The 26,253-nt window shown below is 46.9% G+C and overlaps 1 protein-coding gene across 1 annotated transcript in view; it reads left to right on the top strand.

Annotated features, from left to right (window-relative positions):
* The window catches only part of NWD2 (NACHT and WD repeat domain containing 2), a 130,250-nt gene that overhangs the window by 46,511 nt on the left and 57,486 nt on the right, over positions 1–26,253 (top strand). Inside the window, exon 3 of the mRNA XM_015418172.1 lies at positions 6,441–6,558. Coding sequence (XP_015273658.1) covers positions 6,441–6,558 — 118 coding nt within the window. The remainder of the gene's footprint in view (positions 1–6,440; positions 6,559–26,253) is intronic.

Below are 26,253 nucleotides of genomic sequence, written 5' to 3'. Positions count from 1 at the left end.
CACTGGTTGCCAGCTTGTTCCCAGGTTCAATACAAGGTGCTGGTTCTAAACGCCTTCCTGGCTTGGGGTTTGGGGACCATCTCTCTGGATAGGAACCTGTGTGCCAGCTCCAGTCTTCTCAGTAGTGCTTGCGTATAACTCCGTCTAGTGGGGCTGAAAGATTTCTGTCAGTCCAGCTGCAGACATTTTTTTCCAGGGGAGGGGAAGAAGATCTCTTCCTTGGCAACCTTCAGGCAAGTCTGTAAGGCTGTACAGTTTAAAGAAACCTTTTTTAACTGAAACTGAGCAGGTTTGTCGGTGTTGTGTTTTGCTGGCACTGCACTGTTGCATGCTTGTTGTTCAGTAAGCCAGAGGCAAACAACACCAATAATATGTTTGTATATAGCTGGTATATACTGTTAGCAAGATGCCTTGGTTGTAGGATTGCCATCTTCCAGGTGGGAATAACAAAAACCAAGAGGGTCACAGCCACAAAGACTAACAAAAGAAGACCGAAAGGAAACCGTACAAACTGTGCTTATAATTCATTACAATATAAGGTAAGTATAAAGATATAGTGACCAACAATATACATAAATATTTCCTTCGAGGTACCGTTTGTGTGGAGCTGCAGTGGCTCAAGTGGTTAAGACGCTGAACTGCAGGCTGTGGAAGGTCAGTAGTTCAGCAGTTCAAGACCCAAGTGCCGCGTGTCACATGTCGCGTCTCCAGTTCCAGCTCCTACCAACCTAGCAGTTCGAAAGCAAGAAATTGCAAGTAGATAAATAGGTACCACTTTGGTGGGAAGGTAACAGCGTTCCGTGCGCCTCGGTGTTTAGTCATGCCGGCCACATGACCACGGGAATGTCTTCGGACAGCGCTGGCTCTTCGGCTTTGAAACGGAGATGAGCATTGCAACCATAGAGTCGGATTCGACTGGCTTTCGAGAAAGGGAACCTTTACCTTTACCGTTTGTGTAAGAATCTGTGTAAGAAGTACCATACACCGTGGATTAGGATTTTGTATATTGCCCACTTTTGGAAAAGATTGCAATCTATGAAAATAGGAGAGACAGCTTTTGACTTTCAGGAGAAGTAATCTACGAAACGGAAGTTTACTCCGGAGAATTTCGTCATGTTGTCATCCAGTGTTCTTCTGTGGACTTCTTTTTCATCTGTACCTAGAAGGGAATATTTATGTACATTGTTGGTCACGATATCTTTATACTTACCTTATATTGTAATGAATTATAAACACAGTTTGTACCGTTTCCTTCGGGTCTTCTTTTGTTAATCTTCCAGGTGCGGCCTGGAGGTCTCCCGGAATTACAGCTGGTCTTCAGGCTGCTGTGAAGGGTGGACTCTATGGCATTACCTCCCACTAAGGTCCCGCCCCCTTTTTCAAACTCCACTCTTCACCCCCAAATCTCCAGGGATTTTCCAATGCAGAGTTGAGAACCCTACGTAGTCCCCTTTCTAAGGGGGGAAATAAGTTAATAAGTAGAAGTAGAATCCAGGGCTATTTCTGGGCAGGAACGCACAGGAACGGAGTTCCGGCTGGCTCCCAAGTTGGCCACGCTCAGCAGAAACTCATTAGCATAATAGGTCACACCCAACAGCAGAAACTCATTAGGATTGGCTACATTAGGGGTGTGTGGCCTAACATGCAAAGGAGTTCCTGCTACAAAAAAGCCCTGGGTTTTGACAACAAACAAGGTAAACAGAATAACAAGCAAAAGGTGGGTGTGGCTGGATGACCACACTTCTGGTAACATGGGGGTGCGACCTAATGTGCTAATGATCTGTGCTGTCAGGGGTGTGGCCTAATATGCTAATGAGTTCCTGCTGTTGGGTGTGGCCTATTATGCTAATGAGTTCCTGGTGGGCTTTTTCTACAAAAAGAGCCCTGGTAGAATCAATAAATTGGGTAGAAGTGAATAAGTAAATTGATCCACCTTTCAATCAGAGCATGAGACACCAGTACAACAGAGCCCTTTTCATCTCGGTGTTTTTGTGCTTAATGTGGTCTCGGGCAGTGTCCCCTCTAAGCTGAGTCAGTGTGAGCTCGCTCAGTTTCTTAGCCTCCAGCTCACACATTTTTGTCCTAGCTCAGGAAGGATGGCTCCAGAGCAAACTAATTCACGCAGGAGCCAAATTGCTCGCTCACAATTTTAATGCCGGTAGCTCACAAAGTAGAATTTTTGCTCACAAGACTCCACAGCTTAGAGGGAGTAATTGGTCTCAGGATAAATAAATTTATCTTTTGGGGGAAAGGTATGGTCCTGTCAACATCTTTCTCTGCACAAGAGTAAGAATAACATGTGTGTGAGAGTGTTATTCTTAAGTGGCTTGTTTTTAAAAGGACCTAATTTAAAACTAAATCAAATTAAAAAATATGTCCAAGCCTTCACTTACAGTCTCTTAAAACAGGTTCTGTGTCCAGCATATTGATTTAAAGTCTGCTTGCCAGTTTAGAATACATGTGGGGGGGGGGGATGTCTGACTTTTGAGGTCAGGCATTATGTCGTATTGAAGCAAACCATGAATATTAATGACTTTGTCGGCCAAGCCACGTGGAAAATTACTTTCCATCTCGGATAGACTGTTTTGCTCAGTGTTTTCTTTTGAAAATCCTAGGCGTTTACACTACAATCCTATTTAGAGTTACTCCAGTCTAAGTCAATTCTTTTCAGTCCATTCAGATGGCAGTAACTCTGCACAGTTAGTCTTCAATCCACTGATCTCGCTGAGCGTCCTTACATTTGTATGGAGAAACAAAATAGAAATCTGTTTATTTTATAATACCCCCATTCAGTTCCTGAAGCAGATAATGAACTAATGAAAATTATTTAAAACATTGAATGCTGCCTTTCCAAGCTGCTTAGGGTTCCCAAGGCAACAAACACTGTAAAACATTAAAACAATTTTATAAACACACACACACATTTAAATAAAATGCATAAACTGGGAGGAGGGACAGTGAGGGATTGCCAAACACGCAAAAGTCTTCACCCATCAGTAGAAGACAATACTCGAAGGGGGACAGATGAATCTTCCTATGGTGAGAATTCTGTAATTTTGGTGCCACCACCAAGGATGTCATAAGAACATGAGAACATAAGAGACGCCAATGTTGGATCAGGCCAAAGGCCCATCCAGTCCAACACTCTGTATCACACAGTGGCCAGAAATACCAGTGCCATCAGGAGGTCCACCAGTGGGGCCAGGACATTAGAAGCCCTCCCACTGTTGACCCCCCCCCCAAGCACCAAGATGACAGAGCATCACTTGCCCCAGAGTCCCTATCTATACCTTGTGGCTAATAGCCACTGATGGACCTCTGCTCCATATGCCTATCTAATTCCCTTTTGAAGCCGTCCATGCTTGTAGCCGCCACCACTTCCTGTGGCAGTGAATTCCAAGTGTTAATCACTCTTTGGGTGAAGAAGTACTTCGTTTTATCCGTTCTAACCTGACCGCTCAGCAATTTCATGGAGTGCCCACGAGTTCTTGTATTGTGAGAAAGGGAGAAAAGTACCTCTTTCTCTACCTGCTCTACCTGTCCTTTCTCAGGTTGCCACCTGTCTAGCCTCAGGTAGCAGGGCATCCAAAGCAGTGCCCCTGGAGATGACCTTAGTGGTCAGGTAGGTCCATGTAGGAATAGGCAGTCCTTAAGGTCTGCTGGCCCCAAGCTGTATTAGGCTTTAGAGAGCAATATCAGGGCCTTGAATTGGGCCTGGGTTATGGGAATAAATTGGAAGCCAGTGTGGATGGAACGAGACCGAGGTGATATGGTCCTTATGGCCCATTCCAGTCAACATTCTGGCTGCAGGATTCTTTAGCAGTGAGAGCTTCCAGATGCTCTTCAGAGCCAGTTTGGTATAGTGGTTAGGAGCGCGGACTCTAGTCTGGGAGAACAAGGTTTGATTCCCTACTCCTCCACATGCAGCTGCTGGTGTGACCTTGGGTCAGTTACAAGTTGTTTCAGAGCTGTCCTCTAAAGAGCTCTCAGTCTCAGCCCCACCTACCTCACAGGGTGTCTGTTGTGGGGAGAGGAGGGAAAGGGAAGGGAGATTGTAAACCACTCTGAGACTCCAAGTGAAGGGTAGGGTATAAATCCAATCTCCTCCTCCTCTTCTTCTTCTTCAGGATCCCCATGTAGAGCACACTGAAGTGGTCTAATCCAGATGTTCCCAGGGCATGTAACAGTGGCAAGATCTTTTTTGCTGAAGAAAGGCCACAGCTGCCTCACCAGCCAAAGCTTGTGAAAGGTACTCCTTGCCACTACTGCCACTACTGCTCATCCCACAGGAAGTGCAGGTCCAGCAGCATCACCCAGTTATGAACCTGCTCCTTTAGTGGGAGTGCAACCAAGGCTCCCTCTAAGCTGTGGAGTCTTGTGAGCAAAAATTCCAGTTTGTGAGCTACTGGCATTAAAGTGGTGAGCCAGCGATTTGGCTGCTGCATAAATCAGTTTGCTCTGGAGCCCCATCCTTCCTGAGCTAAGGCAAAAATGTGTGAACCAGAGGCTAAAGAACTGTGAGCTAGCTCACACTGACCCAGCTTAGAGGGAACACTGAGTGCATCCCCATCCAGACCAGAAGATGCCTCAGTTCCCATGTAGGTTTTTCTACCAAATAGTGGGGTGGATCCAGTCATCCTCTAAGTAACCTTCTCCCAACTTAAACTCAACGGAAAAGCCAGTTACGTAAGAGGAAGACTCCTTAGACTGGAAAAAGACTTCAAATTTAAGGGAAAATGAAAAGTAGGGTATAAATATTGTAATAAATGAATGACATGAATAAACTTTGCTCATTGAAGCAGTAGGATTGGGGTAGGTGCCACACAGACACCTCGTAGCGCCTCCAATTTGTCAGGATTAAATTTCAGTTTATTAGTCCTCAGCCATCCCCAGACTGCCTCCAGGCACTGGTTCCCAGTTTCTACATCCTCCCTGGGATCCGCTGGAGGAATGAGGTAGAGCTGAGTATCATCTGCATATTGCTGACAACCAGGGCTATTTTGGGGCAGGAACGCACCGGAACAAAGTTCCGGCTGGCTTCCAAGTTGGCCACACCCACACCCAGCAGGAACTCGTTAGCATAATAGGCCACACCCAACAGCAGAAACTCATTAGGATTGGCTACATTAGGGGTGTGTGGCCTAACATGCAAAGGAGTTCCGGCTACAAAAAAGCCCTGGGTTTTGGCAACAAACAAGGTAAACAGAATAAGAAGCAAAAGGTGGGTGTGGCTGGATGAGCACACTTCTGGTAACATGGGGGTGTGGCCTAATATGCCAATGAGCTTTGCTGTCATGGGTGTGGCCTAATATGCTAATAGGTTTCTGCTGTTGGGTGTGGCCTATTATGCTAATGAGTTCCTGCTGGGCTTTTTCCACACAAAAAACCCTGCTGACAACCCAACCCAAATATCCAGGTGACCTCCCCCAGCGGCTTCATGTAGATGATAAAAAGCAGGGGGGGACACAAGATGGAACTTCGAAGGACTCCAGAGGTCAAGGAATCAAGCCGCAGACCCCTCTAGCATAACCTTCTGAAGCCAACTTTCCATGTAGGAGCTGAAAGCACCGCAAAATGGTGCCTTCCAGTTCTAACTCTGAAAGGTGGTCCAGAAGAATACGATGACTGATAGTACTGAAAAGCCTCTGAAAGGTCCAGTAGACCCAACAGGGTCTCATTCTTCCTACCCAGCTCCCTGAGGGTCTAGTTTTCGCTGAGCTCTTTTACTTTCTTATGTTTATATCTGCATTTTCATGTCAGAAAAGACTGCGTGTATACTAGATTTCTAACTTTTGCTTATCTATGAAAAGGTCTGAGCTTCTAAGCAAAGGTGAAAATGGCATTTTTACTCCCGTTTGAGATATTCTTTAGCCATTAGAATTGGGAAAAAACACTCAGATCTTTAATACTCAAACCTTTAAACATATTTACCTGCTTATCGTCAGAGACTGAAGTCTGTTGTCGTTTCGGCTGATTTAATGTCGTTTTTAAAAAAACGTAATTAAATCCCAAGGGCCGATCTCCACGCTCCTGTGTGACATCCAATGGAAGATACAAAACTGACGGATTGTCTCTGGATCCTTTTAAATTTCCTCCCCAGGGTCTCCATAAATAGGAGAAAAGTCTCTGGATACCATTGAAGTATGAAGGCTAGCAGCATCTGCCTGATTCTGTACTGATCAGAGGTGGGGGGGGGGAGCCTGCACTGCCAATCTCTCCTTTTTATAGATATTGATTTTGTGCCCCCAGGTAATCCTCTCCGCACAAAGCCGCAGTTTTTAATGGGGAGACGTGGTGTAAAGGGAGGGATAAAGAGCCCACAGACAGACTCCCTCGGCAGCTCTTCGCTAACAGCTCTTAGCTCTGTCTCTTTTCCTCGCCTGCAACAGAGAGTGTCCTTTCTGCAGAACAGCTAGCCCACTTTTCGCTCGCTTAACAAGGTTTCCCAAGGCCTGCGCATCCCCCAGATGTCCACGGGAAAGAGAGGCCGAGGGTTCCCTTCTGCAAAACGCTGCCGCAGCTGCACTCAGGAGCGGCAGACCCGAGCGAGCCGGGGCCGTAAGTCAACCTTACAGAAGACGTTTGGGTCCCTTTTGTAGCCACTTCGGCGAAACAACTTCTATTCATAGTCTGTTCATTTATACCCCACCTTTCCTTGTGGAAAACAAGCCCTAAACCTGTTTTCCTTTACCTTGGTGGTGGAAAGTGTTGCCCAGTTCCAGCTGACCAGTGGAAAACCCACCAGGGTTTTCGAGGCAAAAGACAAACAGAGCCTCTGCGGTAGCAATTTTGGACTTCCTTGGTGGCATCCAGGGCTCTTTTTGTAGAAAAAGCCCAGCAGGAACTCATTAGCATAATAGGCCACACCCAGCAGCAGGAACTCATTAGCATATTGGGCCACACCCCTGGCAGCACAGCTCATTAGCACATTAGGCCGCACCCCCATGTTACCAGAAGTGTGGTCATCCAGCCACACCCATCTTTTGCTTCTTATTCTGTTTACCTTGTTTGTTGCCAAAACCCAGGGCTTTTTTGTTGCAGGAACTCCTTTGCACGTTAGGCCACACACCCCTAATGTAGCCAATCCTAATGAGTTTCTGATGTTGGGTGTGGCCTGTTATGCTAATGAGTTCCTGCTGGGCGTGGCCAACTTGGGAGCCAGCCGGAACTCCGTTCCTGTGCGTTCCTGCCCCAAAATAGCCCTGGTGGCATCACATCTGCGAACTAACCATGGCCAACCCAGTTTAGATGCTGAGATCGGACGACATCAGGCTAGCCTGGCCCATTCAGGTCATGGCTTCCCTTGACCTTGGCAGAGAGAAAAATCAGCAGTAGACAGCTGCCATGCAAGAGGACTCGTCATTCATTGACTAGTGTTGAAGCCAGGTTTTTTTTCCAGGGGAGGAGGACTGACAAAATCCTCCTTGGGGGAGGAGGAGGAATACCGTCCATTGCATTTGTTTTTCTTTACTTGGCAAACTTCTCCAGTGGAGCCAATCTAGAGTCCAGTGGCACCTTTAAGACCAACACAAGTTTATTCTTAAAGGTGCCACTGGACTCTAGATTGGTTCTACTGCTTCAGACCAACACAGGCGACCACCTGGGACTTTCTCCAGTGGACTAAGTTTACCCGCAGCAGCAGGGGGGATGTTTGATTCTAGTATAAGTCAGAGGCCCTAGTACTGGCGGCCATTTCTGACACTTTGTCAGGGTCCTTAGGTTACGCAACACAGGGCTTCATGAGAAAATAACTGTTTATTGGTAGATCCAGTACTAGAGACACGTGTACAGCTTGTGTCAGGAATGGCCGCCGATACTAGGGCCTCTGACTTCTACTAGAGTCAAACATCCCCCCCCCTGTAAGCATGAGCCAATGGATACATCTCCCTCGCGCGTGGGCAAAGCAAGCAGGCAGAGCAAAAAGCCATTAACTTTCCCAGTCGAGTAAACCGCAGCTGGAGCATCTACAACGTCAAGCATAAGATAACAAACAGTTGGTGAGCGAGGGAGAGCTTAGACGGAAGACGGGAGGGCATCCCTCCACATTCCAGACCTATGACAGGGCTACCTGACATCATGCCAAAGGAAATGAATTCTGAATGTGCTTCTGGCAGGTAGGAGACAGCTATCACAGCCTGACCAGGAACAGGTGTGAGAACAGTGAAGGCTACTTTGGCATCTGTGGAAAGGCTGAAACTTGATCCCCTGGGGAGTGCCTTGCCTTGTAGGCAGTAATTTGTAGGATCAGTCCATTTGGTGCTATTAGAGAGTCGGTGTGGTGTAGTGGATAAGAGTGTTGGACTAGTATTTGGGAGTCCCAGGTTCAAATCCCCGTTCATGCCATGGAAGCTCCCTGGGTGACCTTGGGCCAGGCACATGGTCCGGCCCAATCTACCTCACAGGATTGTTGTGAGGATAAAATGGAGGAGAGCAGAATGATGTAAGCCACTTTGGGTCTCCATTGGGGGGGAAAGTTGGAGGACAAGTGCATTAAATAAGGGAGCCTCAGCCATTCTTTTCCCTTTGCTTAGAACGGAGGATAGAATCCTAATCATGTATCTTTGGAAGTGATTCTTCTAGATGAACATGGCCGAGGCAGAAAGTTGGCCGAGTCCTTTGGTAAACAGCTTTTGTCTTAAACATCATTCTGTTAACTCTTTGTCCTACGGAACTGAAGGACGGCAAGTCCCTTGCTTACAAAGGGGTCGAATTCCAAATGTTTGTTTGTAAACGGGGTGTTCAGAACTCAGAAAGGCATTTTCCCACAGGGGTACGTGGCAGGTAGGCTCTCAGCTTAGAAAACTATTTAACCCATAACAAAGCGGAAATAATGAATGTTTGTAATAAGAAACAGAGGAAGATGTTCCCCCGCGAGCACTTCGGTCCGGGACCCAACATCTCCTGGCAGTGCCAGGTCCCAAAGAGGCCAGGCTGGCCGCTACCAGGGCCAGGGCTTTCTCGGTGGCGGCTCCTACCTGGTGGAATGAGCTCCCGGAGGAGATCCGGGCCCTGCGGGACCTAGTGCAGTTCCGCAGGGCCTGTAAGACGGAGTTCTTCCACCAGGCGTATGAGTAGGAGCCGCCACTACCATCACTATTATTCCATCTTTACCCGGCCCTGGATGAGGGGACACTAGTGTTTCCCTGGAGCGGATGATGCTGAATAGCTGAAATACGCCATCTTTGAAACATCATGTTGAACACCTAGAGCACTTAGTCAATAATTGTTAAAAATGTTTTTGTACTGCTGGGATTTTAAATGGTTTTAATATGTTTTATTTTGGCGTTTTGCCTCTATGTAAGCCGCCCTGAGTCTGCATTGCGGGGAGGGCGGGGTATAAATCGAATAAAATAAATAAATAAATAAATAAATAAATAAATGTTACTGTAAAGGTAAAGGTTCCCTTGCTCGAAAGCCAGTCGAATCCGACTCTAGGGTTGCGGTGCTCATCTCCGTATCCAAGCCGAAGAGCCAGCGCTGTCCGAAGACGTTTCCGTGGTCATGTGGCCGGCATGACTAAACACCAAGGTGCACGGAACGCTGTTCCCTTCCCACCGAAGTGGTCCCTGTTTATCTACTTGCAATTTCTTGCTTTCGAACTGCTAGGTTGGCAGGAGCTGGAACTAGGGACGGGAGCTCACTCCGTCATGCGGCACCCGGGTCTTGAACCGCTGAACTACTGACCTTCTACAGCCTGCAGTTCAGCGTCTTAACCACTTGAGCGGTTAAATAAGATGGACAGTAGACTGTCTAGCTGTTCTGTCCTACATTTTTACTTAGAGACTTCTAAACCTTGTGTGAGGACAAACTGGAGAAGGACAAAGAGCAATAAACCTGAAACCCAATGCTTACTCTCTAGTCCACCCCCACAGTATTGATTACCCAACTGGAGAATCCCAGTGCTAATTATGCATTTTGTCACCTTGCCCCTGGCAGCAAGTCACTGGGTCTCTAAAGATAGCTAAGGCATCAGCATGCATAAACAAACAGGAAATTCTTTCATGACTACAGAGAGAGAACTTGTAAATCCCAACAGGATCGGGTTTGCTGGGGCACGGTAGGCCAGTCATGCACACTCAACCTAACCTACTTCACAGAGCTGTTGCAAAAGTAAGATGGGGAGGGGGGGGAGACCTGGTACACTGCTGTGAGCTCCTTGGAGGAAAGAGAGAATAAAGTATAACAGATCACGTTGCGACTCTCCCGAGTCTTTTGTCTCATAATAGCTGAAGCAAGACATTCCAGTGCATGCAGTCCATGCTACAAGAAGAACCAAAAGTCTCGTCGTTTCATTCAGCAAACGTGTTTTTTTTAGATAACCTGAACATTTCCCATAATGTAGGCAGAGTTTAAGATAGCCACCTTATCCTCTTTTCTGTGGATTTAATTAAGGGAGGATAATGTGGGATCAGATCAGAGGGTAGAGTCAATCATTCTTAGATTTCCGTAAATCTAGAATAGCTCATATTAGCATAAACTTGGAGGGGAACTTCACAGCTCAGTGAGTCCGATACACTGCAGTTGCAGTCATCAATCATCCGTTATCCCGAATTCTTTTTTTTTTCTGTGTGCAAGTCTCATAAGAGATGTCAGGACACGCAGGGCTATTTTTGGGCAGGAACGCACAGGAACGGAGTTCCGGCTGGCTCCTGAGTTGGCCACGCCCAGCAGGAACTCATTAGCATAATAGGCCACACCCAACAGCAGAAACTCATTAGGATTGGCTACATTCGGGGTGTGTGGCCTCAAATGCAAAGGGTTCCTGCTCCAAAAAAAGCCCTGGGTTTTGACAACAAACAAGGTAAACAGAATAAGAAGCAAAAGGTGGGTGTGGCTGGATGACAAGACTCCTGGTGACATGGGGGTGTGGCCTAATATGCTAATGTGCTGTGCTGTCAGGGGTGTGGCCTACTATGCTAATTTGTTCCTGCTGTTGGGTGTGGCCTATTATGCTAATGAGTTCCTGCTGGGCTTTTTCTACAAAAAAAGTCCTGCAGGACAGTATTCATGTGAATGGAGTACCTGCATCCTCCGGCCCCTTGGCAGGACCAGATAATCAGAAGGCCACTTCTCTCTCCCTCGTTTCATTCCTGAGAGCCAGTTTGGTGTAGTGGTTAGCATTGCGATCTCTTATCTGGGAGAACCGGGTTTGATTTCCCACTCCTCCACATGCAGCTGCTGGTGTGACCTTGGGTCAGTCACAAGTTCTTTCAGAGCTGTTCTCTCAAGGGCAGTTTCTGTCAGAGCTCTCTCAGCCCCACCTAGCTCACAGGGTGTCTGTTGTGGGGAGGGGAAGGGGAAGGAGATTGTAAGCCACTCTGACTCCTTCGGGTAGTGAAGGGCGGGGTATAAATCCAATCTCTTCTCTTCTCTTCTTATCTATATCTCTGCCTGTGATTTTCACTCTGTCATCTCTCAACCAGCCAAAAGGCTCCTCTACCTATTATTTCTTGCTGGACATTGTTCCTTGAACTTTCTTCCAAAACGCTTTGGTGGTGATCTCCTTCCCTCTTTCTTCAAACCCCATCTTTTATCTGTGAAGCCTTTGGGTTCAGTCCTCATACCCCACATTGCTTTCGTTTCTCTTGTCCGCCATTCCGTCCCCTTTTGCATCGTGCCCTCCGTTGTTGAAATTTAACTTGCATGCTCCTTGGGACATGGATCTGCTTTGCTTTTTCAGTTATGTTATCCTTAAAGGGACCTTGGAATCACAAGGAATAATGATGGGCACTGCAGAATAAATCTGCCCTGTGTGTTGATATCAGCAGACGAGAAAATAGCCTGTTGTATAGAGTAAAAAATGGAAAGGAAGGTGGGGGGGGATTATTCTGTCTGCTAAATTCAAAGGCCAAAAAATAAATAATTTGGGTTTTCTCTTCTGAATTTGGAGTGAGTGAGTGTAGGGGGGAATCCCTACGAGTTAATTTCTGAAGTATCCTCTTGTAGTGCTTACAATTTAAGCAGAGGAGACAGAGATCCATGATTAGATTTCTTCTCTGGGAACCAGTTTGGTGTAGTGGTTAAGAGTGTGGATTCTAATCTGGGAGAACCGGGTTTGATTTGCCAGTTCTCCATGTGCAGCTGCTGGTGTGACCTCGGGTCAGTCACAAGTTCTCTCAGAGCTGTTCTCTCAAGAGCAGTCCTCGAAAGAGCTCTCTCAGCCCCACCTACCTCACAGGGTGTCTGTTGTGGGGAGGGAAAAGGAGAAAGGAGGTTTTAAACTGCTCTGAGAATCTGAGTAAAGGGCGGGGTATAAATTCAATCTCTTCTTCTTCTCCCCTTAATTTCAGCTAACAAGTGGTGTGGGGAGAATTAGAACTGTGGTGCTGGGATTTGAATCCTTCTCCCTCCTTCATTAGAAGAAGAGATAGGATTTATACCCTGCCCTTCACTTGGAGTCGCAGAGCAGCTTACCAACTCCTTTCCCTTCCCCTCCCCACAACAGGCACCCCCGTGAGGTAGGTGGGGCTGAGAGAGCTCTTTTGAGGACTGCTACTGAGAGAACAGCTCTGAGAGAACTTGTGACTGACCCAAGGACACACCAGCAGCTGCACTTTGAGCCTCCATATGCAAGGAAGCTGCTGAGCTGAATGCCTGTAGCAGCTTCAATTCAAACAGTTGCTATAGTCCCCACAGACCGTCTCTTCTTTCAGCACAGCCAGGTCCCGCGCCTTTGCTATTCTCGCTTTCATACTCTAACAATGCCTGACTTATTCGGGCCCTGGAGAAAAACAGCAAATCAAAGAGAAGAGACAGTGGCTGGGTCTGCATCTGGCATTCGCTCCACATCTTCTCAATGCTGAGGAAAAGGTGCAGCTAAAAACTACATTCAAATACCCCGGGCCGACTTCCGGTTTATGGCGACACGCTGAGCAGACTCATCTCCCGGACCTCCCGGGGATGAAATCTGTGCACCAGCAGAAGGGGGGGGCGATGTCTCACTACCCCCCCCCCCGGAGCCTGGTTGAAAGGCTCCTAGCCATGGGACTTTTGAGAGGTGCCTCTTCGCCAGCACAATGCTGGGGAATCAAGGTGCTTCTCCATCCCGACGGTCCTCCTGCTGTGTGTCCGTATGGAACTAGTGACGCTGACCGGGACAAGTGCTGGAGATCGAGCGGTTTAAACGGAGCTACAGCAAGGTCGCAAGACCGACTATGAACTGTGAGTCGGATTAGAGCGTAATTGACATTCTAAAAAGAAAGCTCCCACCCCAAGGTCTAGGAAAGAAAGCGAGCGGGGGAGGGGCCCCTCCCATGAGCACAAATTTAAATGCGAGATCCGAGGGGGGAGCGGAAGCAAAAACACTGAAATCTGTTGAGAGAGACTTACCAGGGCGCGGATGATTGTATGAGCATATATTCAGAGACTTTAGCAAATCTTCGGAAAGTAAACAATCCATAAAAATGGCGGGGAAGAGGACTGAGAAAGAAAAACTTTTAAAAGCGAAAGTAGATGGAAGCCCTCATCCGGAAGCAACCACCGAGTTGGTTAAAATGTTGGCAGAGTCCCTGCGCCCCCTGCTGGACCAGATGACTAATCTCAAGGAACAGTTGTCAATGATGAACCAAAGTATCACTACTCAGCAGCTTCAATTGAATGAGACTCTTAAAATCACAGAGCAAACAGCTGAGAAAGTGAAAGAAGTTGACGCCACTACCCAAAAGGTGAAGAAAAAGGTGCAAAGACAGGAAAAGAAGCAGATTTCTACAGAAGAACAACTTTTACAGCTACAAATGGAGAAGGCAAACTTGGTCCTTCGATTCCAAGGCGTCCCAGAATTCAAAAGCGAGAATCTGAAGCAAGTGATGAGCGATGCATTAGCCCCAGTGACAGATTTGAAGGCGGAGTATCTTATGAGCGAGATGGATGTGGCCTACAGGTCCTATTCCGTATACATAAAGAAGAATGATCTGCCTGGGGAAATAGTAATGAGATTCTCGAAGAGGCACGTGAGGGATTGTATCCTGAGAGCGACGGCGGGGACACCCTTGAAAAGCGGGGACAGTACCATCAGGATTCTGAAAGATATCCCATTTGAAATAAGACAAAGGAGAAAGAAATATAAAGATTTAATTCTTTTTCTTCATACAAATGCAATTAGCTACAGGTGGTTATATCCAGAGGGCGTAACCTTCAAACTTCAGGATAAAAAAGAAAAGATTGACTCTGTTTCCAAAGCACGGGACTTTTTGAGAATCCAGTTGGGTGAGCCAGAGGAGGTGGATAAAGAGGAGAAGGACAGTAAGTCCAGTGGCGATCTGGACTCGGGGTCTTCTGGAGAGGACTCTCTTTCTGAAAAAGGGGCAGCTGCCCCTAAAAATCCATATAAACTGAGGAAAAGACTAGGAAAAAAAATGAAGGCTGAAGGACTCTGAATTGTGCCTTTGAAAATATGGTTTTTAATAATGTGATGCTCTGGTGTTTCTCTCTAACAGTTAAATCTAAGTGTTAAAAGATATTTTAGCATGTCTGACTAAGTTCAAAAGATATTAGCGATTTAAGGAATGATTTTGTACATAAGCTGTTTTAAGATCTCCTTCTCTTGGGGTTTTAGTCAGTAGTGGTCATCTTTACTTTCTCCTTAACTGTAGTTCCCTTCCCTTATTTCTTTGTAGTTTGTAGTCCAATTAAAAAAGCAATAAAAAATCCTTTCCGGGGGGGCAAAAAAAAATACCCCGGGCCAACGCCATACTGACTGCAGAGTCACCTGTGAACAGCCATAAAATGCCCATAAATCTATGCAGAAGGTACCATAAAACCCGATGACCAAAGAAAGCAAAAGCGGCATGGAGTGTGGAGGCGACCATAAAATCTGATGATCAAAGGAAGCGAAAGCAGCATGCAATGCAGAAGGGGATTTCTGTTCCAACGTGAGTTTGCTGAAACAATGGTGGGAGAAGCCAATGCAGAACCGCCCAGTGGAGCAAGTCCCTTGTTTCGTTTTTTGGGTTTTTTGGCAGGAGAAAAGACACTGCTGTAGGTGGCGCCGAAACTGGTGTCGAGAGCAGGGCTGCCGGGGCAAGGGCTTGGGTGACAAAATTCTGAAGGCCCTGATGGCCCTGGGAGCCCCTTGAAGCTTGGCAAGTCATGTCATTTTGTTACCATGTTTGGGCTGAATTTGGGGGAGGAAGTCTGGAGGAGCAATTTGTCTAGGAGCCTTGAGAGCCCTCGGTGGCTCTGGCTCAGAGAATCAAAACTTGCCTTCCAGTAAATCATAGCTGAGACCAGGGATCATTTCCTGCGGGAGCGCACAGGAGCGGAGCTCCGGCAGTAAGGAGCCCAGGAGGTGGGCACATGCAAGAAGCCCAACCCCCTGCTCCCAGCAGCCCTCAGTCAGGCCACGAGGAGCAAGAAGCAGCCAGGTAAATTGCAGAGCCCCCCCCCACCTTCAGGTACAAGCTCTCCCTCCTCTGTGAGGGCAGATCTGCGCATTCCTCCCCCCATAGCTAGCAATCCAAAACAGTCCAGTGGCACCTTTATGACCAAGCTCTCCTGTGCGGGGGGATCTCCACGTTTCCCCCCCCCCCCCAAAAAATAGCTAGCAATCCAAAACAGTCCAGTGGAGCCTGAGCGGTGGGTGTTGCCTTCTGACACACTTCCGGTGATGTCAGGGGGTGTGGCATATGCAAATAAGTTATGCTAATGAGCTCCTGCACCTCTTTGTCTACGAAATGACCCCTGGCTGAGACATGTCTGTTACAGGCACCTGGAGGCTTCCAAATATAAGACAGGCTTCTGCCCTGTGTGATTGGCCCCTACCTAGAAGTAAGTTCCACTGAAGTCAGTGGAGCTTAGTTGAATAAATCTACATAGGAGTAAGACATAGTAGTATATAAATCCAGGCGGTCAGCCATGTTGGTCTGAAGTAGTACAACTTCCTCACCCAAAGAGTGATTAACACATGGAATTCACTGCCACAGGAGGTGGTGGCAGCTACAAGCATGGACAGCTTCAAAAGGGAATTAGATAAGCATATGGAGCAGAAGTCCATCAGTGGCTATTAGCCACAAGGTATAGATAGGAACTCTCAGGCTGGGGCAAGTGATGCTCTGTCTTCTTGGTGCTGGGGGGGGGGGGAACAGTGGGAGGGCTTCTGGGCCAATTCCGCACCATAGTTTGCCCCGGGTTCATGCCCTGATAATAATTGCAGCAATGGTTCGATTCCACACCGGTTGCCTTGGGTTCGTGAATCGGCCTGAATTTAAGGGTCTTTCTCCCCGGATTTTCCCTCTCCGCCACCTTCAGGGGTTTTTTTTTGCTGCGGTGTTGAAGTCAGAGCATTCCAGTGGGGAACTTGCAATTCGCAGCTGTCCCCTCTCCGCCCCTTTAACGCTGCATTGCTTCTTTCCCTCCCCTTCAATAATAGCCCATCGTTTACTGGATGAAACAATGGGCCATCATCGACCGGCGTTTAGATATCCTTTTACATGTCCGTATCCTGTTTTCTCATTTCTGTTTGGAATTCGCCATTTGTGTAAAGGTTTAAGCATTCTTTTTCATGTTCATATACTGACTTCCCATCCGCCCACCCCACCCCCATTTCCTGGCTGCATCAATGGATGCTTTTCGCGGGCATCGAGGGTCAAAAATTGAAGGGACCAATCGGCGTTTCCGTGGGCGGTGTGATACAATGCAACCCCGCCTCCATTTAAAAAAAAACAGGAGGGAGAAGAGAGATTCTAGATTTGGGCAAGGCGACATGCGGAAATCAACACCCAGGCAAAACCCGGGTCAGATTTCTGTAATGCGGAAATGCGTGCATAGAATCGGGCCAATTAGACCCGGGGGGGAAAGGGGGCAAAGCATTAGTGCAGAATCGGCCGTAGTGTCCTGGCCCCACTGCTGGACCTCCTGATGTCACCTGGTATTTTTGGCCACTGTGTGACACAGAGTGTTGGACTGGATGGGCCATTGGTCTGATCCGACATTGGCTTCTCTTATGTTCTTAGGTTCTTAACAGATTTAGAGTCCAGTGGCACCTCTAAGACCAACGTTTTATTCAGGGTATGAGCTTTCGTGTCCATGCACGTGGTATTTGAAAAACTGTACCGGCACACGAAAGCACGTACCTTAAATAAACCTTAAAGGTGCCACTTGATCCTAAGTTGGTATATAAATCATTAACGTGCTTGAATATCTGCTTACTTTGCCTCTTCTTGCGCTTGGTAGGGCAGACGCTGCACTCACTCCGCTTGTCCAGAAAAAAATGTATTTTTAAATGAACTACTGGGCTTTTCTAGGTTGCTTAGAGGTGATCCTTCCTGATCGCCCTCAGTGCAGTTTTAAGTTGTTTATTGTCTAGTGTTATGAAAATGAAAAGATAGACAGATGGAGGATGGGAGGGAGTTAGAGTAATACACTTACCAATAGCAGCAACTAGAGTCAACTGAAAAAAGGTACCATAATTAGGTCATTCTTGAACTGAAGCAAGGGCTGGAAACCCTTAAGGTATTACCTTCTCCTGAACATTTGATGCGGCCATTAATCACTAAAAGAAATTGTATTTAACAGTTCATCTGCTTCTTAATAGTAAAAAAACACATGCAGTGGATTGTGTCTTTCCCAAAGATCACTGTAATAAATTGTATACCCTGTAATAAATTGTTTACCTCTTTTATATACAAAATAAAAATATTTTATTTACAATTAAATACGGAGATATGTAAAACCAAGAATGTCTGAAATCAAGGCCATGAACAGGACATCTCAGTCCCCATATCCAGCAAAGGAGACCTTGAGGAGTACATTTTCCACATGCGTAGCTGATGTGGTCCTGTACGGATCCATCCATTGTTATATAGAATTAGGGCTGATATTATTTTTCTCTTTTCATATCCCTGGGTGGCACAGTGTTCAAGGACAGATGGTCAGTTTCCTTGTGAGATAAGAATGATGGACACACACCAGGGTTTTTTTTAATTTAATACCTGCACAGTTATAAAATAGAACAGAACAGAAATCAAGCAAGGATACAAACAGACAATGGGCTGTTCTTTGTTCTGTTCCACACATGTTTTGCTAATTTTCTTGATCCATTCGATATGACATCGGTTTATATCTGGCATTAAAAATTGCAGTTTAAATCTGCAAGGAGACATGACAGAAATAAGCCAGTATAATATTGAAGTGAACCACTAGACGGAACAAAACGTGCAGGACAGGGCTGGGGCAGACCCTGAAGAAACAGGAACTTGCATGCAAGGAAAATTAGAACGCAGTAAAGCCCAAGGTTAACTCTAAAGTAGCATCAAACTCTGAAATGCAGCAGCCCACATGGCTCCCTGAATTTTCCTGTTGGGACTCAAAACTATTTTATTTAATGGTTGATTTGCTTCATTTTCTCCCCAGCGGGGAACCAAAGAGGCTTACATCATTCCAGTTTGGTGTAGTGGTTAAGTGTGTGGACTCTAATCTGGGAGAACCGGGTTTCATTCCCCACTCCTCCACTTGCAGCGGCAGGATGACCTTGGGCAAGCCGTAGTTCTGTCAGAAGTGTTCTTGAAAAGAGCAGTTTCTGTCAGAGCTCTCTCAGCCCCACCTACCTCACAGGGTGTCTGTTGTGGGAGGGGAAGGGAAAGGGATTTGTAAGCCGCTCTGAGTGAAGGGCAGGGTATAAATCCAGTCTCCTCCTCCTCTTCTTCTTCTTCCCTCCAGTTTCTCTTCACAACAATCCTGTGGGGTAGTTAGCCTGAGAGTGTGTGACCGTCCCAAGGTCCAAAGTCAGAAGCAACTCTTTTCTCACCATTTTCCTGCCTTGACAATACACTTCAAGCAGATGGTGGTCCTAGAACCCAACCTGCCATACAGGAGCGACTTGCGTTCCATGGTGACTTTTTAGAATCTAGACCTCATGATACCTCCAATGAGTGGCCTGCCTTTTAACCTTTTTAAGCGATACACGTACATTTATTTGTTTACATTTTCAGTCACAATTAAAAACAAAACTGCCTAACGTTTTGAAATTATTCTGGTGATGAGGGTGGTTGTTGGTACCGTGGAGGATAAGCAGTTTTTGCTTTCTACAGACAGCTTTTCCCCATTCAGGTCAAACCACTCCAAAAAATTTCAGAAAGGGTCTCTTCTCTAGAAGAAGAGGAGATTGGATTTCTACATCGCCCTTCACTGCCTGAAGAAGTCTCAGAGTGGTTTACAATCTTCTTTCCCTCCCCACAACAGACACCCTGTGTGGTGGGTGGAGCTAAGAGAGCTCTTCCCGAGAACTGCTTGTGAGAGAACAGCTCTGAGAGAACTTGTGACTGACCCAAGGTCACACCAGCAGCTGCATGTGGAGAAGTGGAGAATCAATCCCGGTTCTCCCAGATTAAAGTCTGTGCTCCTAACCACTACACCAAACTGGCTCTACAAATTTCACCTGTCATCACCCCTTTATTACACAACCAAAGTTGTTGTTTTTCCTTTAGTTTATTAATGTCAGGGAAAAAATAATAAGACTGAAATAATATTAATGAATTTATTATAAAAGCAGAACCTAATATGCTATGCAGCAAGATTCCAAAATCTAATTCCTTCAGCACTGTAAGAATGAATTAATATATTGATGTTCATTAATTCAAGTGATTCATTTGTTGCATTCTTCTGCTTTTTTAACTATGTCTGAATTTTTCTTTACACATTAATTTTGATTACAATAATTCCATTCCTTGTAGACTTTGCTGTTTGAGACCTTTCGCTGCAATCAACAAGAGTGTTCTGTGCTTGTAATCTTCAGTCTTAATTTGTTGTGTCTCTATTGTCCTTACTTTGAAGGGCTGCTAAAAGGACATTTTAAAATGTTTATTCCCTGCCTGTCCAAATATAGGAAAATCGAATAGGGAATGCACCTCAAATCTTCTGTGCCTGTGGTGTTACTTTGCAACACAGAATGGAGGGGACAATGATACCCCAAGTTGTTAAGAGACATCCGCCAAAACCTAGAACAGGAATTGCCATGCTGGAGAATTCTGATATGCTGCAAGAACTCTGCTAGTGTGCCACAAGAAATACTTGCCAGTTTGGTGTCGTGGTTAGGAGTAATCTGGGAGAACTGGGTTTGATTCCCCACGCCTTCACATGCAGCTGCTGGTGTGACCTTGGGACAGTCACAAGTTCTCTCAGAGCTGTTCTTTCAAGAGCAGTTCTTGAGAGAACTCTCTCAGCCCCTCCTATCTCACAGGGTGTCTCTTGTGGGGAGGGGAAGGGAAAGGAGATTGTACTGTTACTCCGCTGCCACTGCCGCCGTCGCCGATGTTCCCACCACACCCCCACAAATGTCCATATGGCAGGAAATTCCAGCTCAGGAACAAAGCAGTTGATGGGTGGTACGTGACCACAAGCAGCTCTGTCATGGGGTCTGTCTCTTCCTAGAGTTGTTGTTTCATTGCTCACAATAATGGAGGTTTGTGCTTCTTCACCAGGCCGGGCAACTGTGTAGCTGAAACCTTATTTACATGTAAGGTATGTGCAGGCACCCTCTATGTGTGGCATCACAACAGGTGACCTAAAGTGTACAGCTTTTCTGAGCCTCTGTGTGTGTGCACAGTCCATTGTGTGTAGCAATAAGCAGTCCATAAAGCAGATATCCAGCTTATTCTCTCACACCCTGCCTGCATCTTTTCTGTCTCCTCCGCTTCTGTCTCCCCACTCTCCTCCGCAGTTCAGAAGAGAGAGTGAGACTCCCAAGGCGGCCAGGGGAGAGCAAGCTGGCTGTGGAAACATGGGAATAAAACGATTGCCATTCTACTGCAGCCAGTTAGCTCTTCCCTTGGGCAGCTGTTGTGGTGTCTCTACTCCCTCTTCTCGGCACTCTTCCCCCAGTAGTGGCCTGGTGCTGAGAGCTCAGAGGCTGCATAGAAGGGGGAGGAGGCTGGAGAGGACAGGCCCTTGACTTCCACCCCTGGCCTGCTGCCCACAACTCAGGGAAGCTCACAGCCTACCCATCCTCCAGTCCTTCCAGCAGTGGCTGTTTTTCAGGTGGGAACCACCTGCTAACCATAAACCCTCCCGGGCAATGACCTTGCCCACTGACATGGAACATGGGAAGGGTTCTGCAGTGGGGAAGAGCCACAGGTAGCATGGTAAAGAGCCACATGTGGTTCTCAGTCCACTGAGTGAGTATCACTGGTCGGTCCTATCTTACAAGCGCAATTTTTAAGCAGAAGGGTGTAATGCTGTCAGAGTGAGATTTGTCTTGGGTTTGAGGCCTCCCCCGAGGAAGAAAGCCGTACCAGTGTCCAGTGTTCCCTCTAAGCTGAGTTAGTGTGAGCTAGCTCACAGGTTTTTAGCCTCCAGCTCACACACGTTTGTCTTAGCTCAGGAAGGATGGCTCCAGAGCAAACTGATTTATCCAATAGCCAAATAGATCGCTCGCAACTTTAATGCCAGCAGCTCACAAAGTTGCATTTTTGCTCACAAGACTCCACAGCTTAGAGGGAACATTGCCAGTGTCTCTGATTTATGTTCAGATGACTGTTGCTTGCCTAGTTTAGGGAAAGTGCTCCGAGAGATATTCAGAAGAAAGGCTTCGTAGAAACGCAATTCAGTGTCGTTATCGCAGCATTATATGGAGAAGCAAGGTTGCCCCAACACTAAAAGACGGGCAGCTTTATTGTCCCTCATGATGTCCAAGCGCCTTTTGTAACATGAGCAGAACACAGTGATTCAGCACAGTGTCTCCGAAAGAAAGGCTGCTTAGTGAGAATTATTTGTTGCTGAACAGTGCTGCGTGTGATTTAAACCTTGCCTTGCCGTTAACAGCCGATTAAAGGAAGCCCTGCTGCAAAATCCCAGTTGCAAATGTTTGAGTGCTTGGGATGAAGGAAAATGAAGAAAGATATGGCATTTTAGACTGGATGGAGCTGTTTTGAAAGAGCCAGTTTGGCGTAGTGGCTAGGAGCACAGACTCTAATCTGGGAGAGCTGCTGGCGTGACCTTGTGTCAGCCACAGTTCTCTCAGAGCTGTTCTTGGAAGAGCTCTCTCAGCCCCACCTATCTCACAGGGTGTCTGTTGTGGGGAGGGGAGGGGAAAGGATAGGAGATTGTAAGCCGCTCTGAGATGCCTTCGGGTAGTGAAGGGCGGGGTGTGAATCCAGTCTCTTCTTCTTCTCCACAAACGTATGTTTCTTTAAAAAAAATTTTAGGGATACCATGGACCAAAAAAAAATACAAATAAGTGGGTTCTAGATCGAATCAAGCATGAACTCTTCCTAGAAGCTGAAATGCCTGAACTGAGGCTATTGTACTTTGGTCTCATTATGAGAAGGAGCTGTGGGGGCTCAAGTGGTTAAGCCGCCGAACCGCAGGCTGTGGAAGGTCGGTAGTTCAGCAGTTCGAGACCCGGGTGCCGCATGATGGAGTGAGCTCCCATCTCTAGTTCCAGCTCCTGCCAACCTAGCAGTTCGAAAGCAAGAAATTGCAGGTAGATAAATAGGTACCACTTTGGTGGGAAAGTAACAGCGTTCCGTGCGCCTTGGTGTTTAGTCATGCCGGCCACATGACCACGGGAACGTCTTCGGACAGCGCTGGCTCTTTGGCTTTGAAACGGAGATGAGCACCGCAACCCTAGAGTCAGATTCGACTGGCTTTCAAGCAAGGGAACCTTTACCTTTACCTCATTATGAGAAGACAAGAGGCAATGGAAAAGACAAAAATGGCAGAAAAGTTGAAGGCAGCAGGAAAAGAGGAAGACCCGACATGAGATGGATTGACTCAAGAAAGGGAGCCACGGCCCTCAGTTTGAAGGACCTGACCAAAATGTCCCATCATTAGCAGCCAATCTCAGGTCTTGCAAACTGAGGTCCCTCTTGGCTTCCTTGATAATGTCAATCCATTTCCTGTTGGGTCTTTCCCTGCCACCTTCAACTTTCCCTAGCATGGCTGCGGTCACACAGAGAATTAGCCACGCTACAGAGACGGAAGATAGGCGGATTTTCCGGGCGCGATCAAACTGCAACATCTGGGAAGCATAGAGCTCCCGTGGCTAACCTGAGGCTTCCCGCCGAAGATGCGCCGTAAAAAACTAGTACCTCCAAGGTACTAGTTTCCGGAAAATGCGGGGCAAGGGCAGGCGTCTGATCATGTTTCCGGTGGTAGCTCGTGGCATCCGGCACCCGCCCATGTCCCGTCGCGAAAAGGGGGGGTTTCCAAGTCTCCACGGGATGCGCACAAGCACCCAACAGTGCATGCGCACACTTCGGTTTTTTTTTAAAAAAACAACTCCTGCCGCACCGCTTCTTTGCCGCGCCGCAGGATTGACGTATGATCGGCACCTCCCCCCGAACCACGGGACGTCAGCAGGACGTTTGATCCAGCGGCCACGCAGTAGTTCGCTCCGGGGCAAACAGCCACGCCTCCCCCCTGCGATATCCGACCCGTGTGACCGGGGCCCATGATTGTCTTCTCATAATGTGACCAAAATACGATAGGTTGAGTTTATTCATTTTAGCTCCTAGGGAGAGTTCAGGTTTGATTTGATCTAGAACCCACTTATTTGTCTTTTGGGCGGTCCACGGTATTCATGAAACTCTCCTCCAACATCACATCTCAAAGGAATCAACTTCCTTCCTGTCAGCTTTCTTCCTTGTCCACGCATACATAGCAATGGGGAATACCATGGCACGAATTAACTCGATCTTGGTTGCCAGCGACATGTATCGCTACACTCAGGGGTTATTTCGTAGAAAAAGAGGGGCAGGAGCTCATTAGTATAACTCATCAGCATAACTCATTTGCATATATCACACCTCCTGACGTCACCGGAAGTGTGTCAGAAGGCCACACCCACCGCTCAGGCTCTACTGGACTATTTTGGATTGCTAGCTATTGGGGGGTTAGGGTTAGATCTGTCCTCACAGAGGAGGGAGAGCTTGTACATGAATAAAACTTGGTCTTAAAGGTACTACTGGACTGTTTTGGACTGGGGGGCCAGGTGGGCTCTTCAACTTACCTGGCTGCTTCTTACTGTGACTGAGGGCTGCTGGGAGCAGGGGGTGGGGCTTGTTGCATGTGCCCGCCCCCTGGGCTCTTTACTGCCGGAGCTCCACTCTTGTGCGTTCCTGCAGAAAATGACCCCTGCCTACACTTAAAAATATTTTCTAGCTCCTTCTTTGCTGCCCTTCCCAGTGTCAATCTCCTTCAGGTTTCTTGGTTGCAGTTTCCCTTTGTGTCAATGAAGAATGTAAGGTACGGGTCAGAAATCTGGGATGAGACCATGTACATTATGTTTCTGAAAAGGTATTGGCTGAGATCCACCAGAGAAATTCCACACATGTAAAGGGAGGTGATGCTGAGGGATTCTTTTCTTCAATGGCGGACTGTTACTGTGGGTTCACCGCCCCTCCCAAGCAACATTGCAAGCAGCTTTTTGGACTGAAGTGAGAGAGGGAAGACAGGGAAGTCATGTGCCATAGATAGGAAGACTTTCTGTCTACAGAAACCCTCTGGTAGATCCAAGCCATTATCTGTACAAAGTCCTCAAAACCCCAGAGACTCATAGCTCAGTTCCTCATTTCCACAGACAAATTTCTATGTCTCTGAGTTTCATTAACATGACTTAAAAATAGCTTTTGGTCCATTTCTATTTTGGCAGCAAGAAAATAACACTGACGTTAAACTTTTTCTCTGCAGAAGTATAAAAATTTAACCTCTGACATTGCCTTTTTTTTTACGGTAGGCTAATCCCATACATTTGCTACCATTTAAAGGCAGTTTAGAGTTTTACATAATAAAACTGGGTTATCTGTCATCCAGCCTAAGTCGACATTTCCATCTTAATGATGTGTCATTCCATTTCCAGGCGCAGAAGCTGCAGCAACTGTGAGGAGTGAATGGGGACAGGCAGGAATTCTTAAATGTGTTCACTCGCTGTCATAAGAGAAGCCTGTTGGATCAGGCCAATGGCCTGAGAGCCAGTTTGGTGTAGTGGTTAAGTGTGCGGACTCTAATCTGGGAGGACCGGGTTTGATTCCCCACTCCTCCACTTGCACCTGGCTGGATGACCTTGGGCAAGCCGTAGTTCTGACAAGAGCTGTTCTTGAAAAAAGAGCAGTTCCTGTCAAGAGCTCTCTCAGCCCCGCCCACCTCACAGGGTGTCTGTTGTGGGGAGGGGAAGGGAAAGGAGTTTGTAAGCCGCTCTGAGACTCCCTTGGGTAGTGAAGGGTGGGATATAAATCCAATCTCTTCTTTAAAAGTTGGTACATGGTAACAGGTAACAGGTGGCCATGGAAGAGGTGACCATGGAAACAGCTTCGGATGTGGGAGTTTGCTCTCTTTTAAGGATACGACTCCCAGCCTGGGGGGATGTTTGTTGAACTTAGCTCATGGATGACGGATGTTGTTCAAAAGCTCTTCTATTCTTAAAGTGTATATACCACCTTTCAGAAATACTCTCGGGGCAGTTTACATTAGAATAGTTTTAATACAACAGTGGTGGTGAAAAGTGCCGTCGAGTCACAGCTGATTTATGGAGACCCTGTAGGCAAGGCTCCCTCTAAGCTGTGGAGTCCTGTGAGCAAAAATTGTACTTGGTGAGCTCCTGGCATTAAAGTCATGAGCGAGTGATTTGGCTGCTGCATGACTCAGTTTGCTCTGGAGCCCCATCCTTCCTGAGCTAAGACAAAAAACTGTGAGCCGGAGGCTAAAAAACTGTGAGCTAGCTCACACTAACTCAGCTTAGAGGGAACACTGCCTGTAGGGTTTTCAAGGCAAGAGATGTTCAGAGGTGGTGTGCCATTGCCCGCCTCTGCGGAGCAATCCTGGACTTCCTTGAAGGTTTCCCATCTAAGTACTAACCAGGGCTGACCCCGCTTAGTTTCTGAGATCTGATGAGATCGGGCTGTCCTGGGCCATCCAAGTGAGAGCAACACAACAGTATATCGATACAATTAAATGCTGAAGAGCAAAGAAAGTAACGGGCAAGTCAAATATCAATAAAACAGAGCCAGGCAGTAGCCATAGCCAGTACTGAGCACAGTATAACCAGAATAAAATCAGAGAAATGGCCACTACCAAATTTCCCCAGGTCCCTGGGGAAAGGGGATTGGGTTGGGTTTTTTTACAGTCTTCAGAAACTCTCAAGGAAATCCCAATGTCTTTGTGACACCAACTTAGCTGATGTATTAGCTGTGGCCTCTGAGAAACCATTGTCACCGTTATCCATGTCTCTGTGATGGTTCCAAGTTACATTACTATGAGTTGTTATAGCTGTCTGTAAAAAGACTTCAGAGACGGCAACTGGTACAGAACATGACAGCCAGATTA

The sequence above is a fragment of the Gekko japonicus genome, unplaced genomic scaffold, assembly GCF_001447785.1.
Source record: "Gekko japonicus isolate JY-2015 unplaced genomic scaffold, Gekko_japonicus_V1.1 scaffold55, whole genome shotgun sequence".
NCBI classification, from domain to species: Eukaryota; Metazoa; Chordata; class Lepidosauria; order Squamata; family Gekkonidae; genus Gekko; species Gekko japonicus.
The sequence above is the reverse complement of the archived record's forward strand: the minus strand, read 5'-3'. Positions and strand labels throughout refer to the sequence as shown.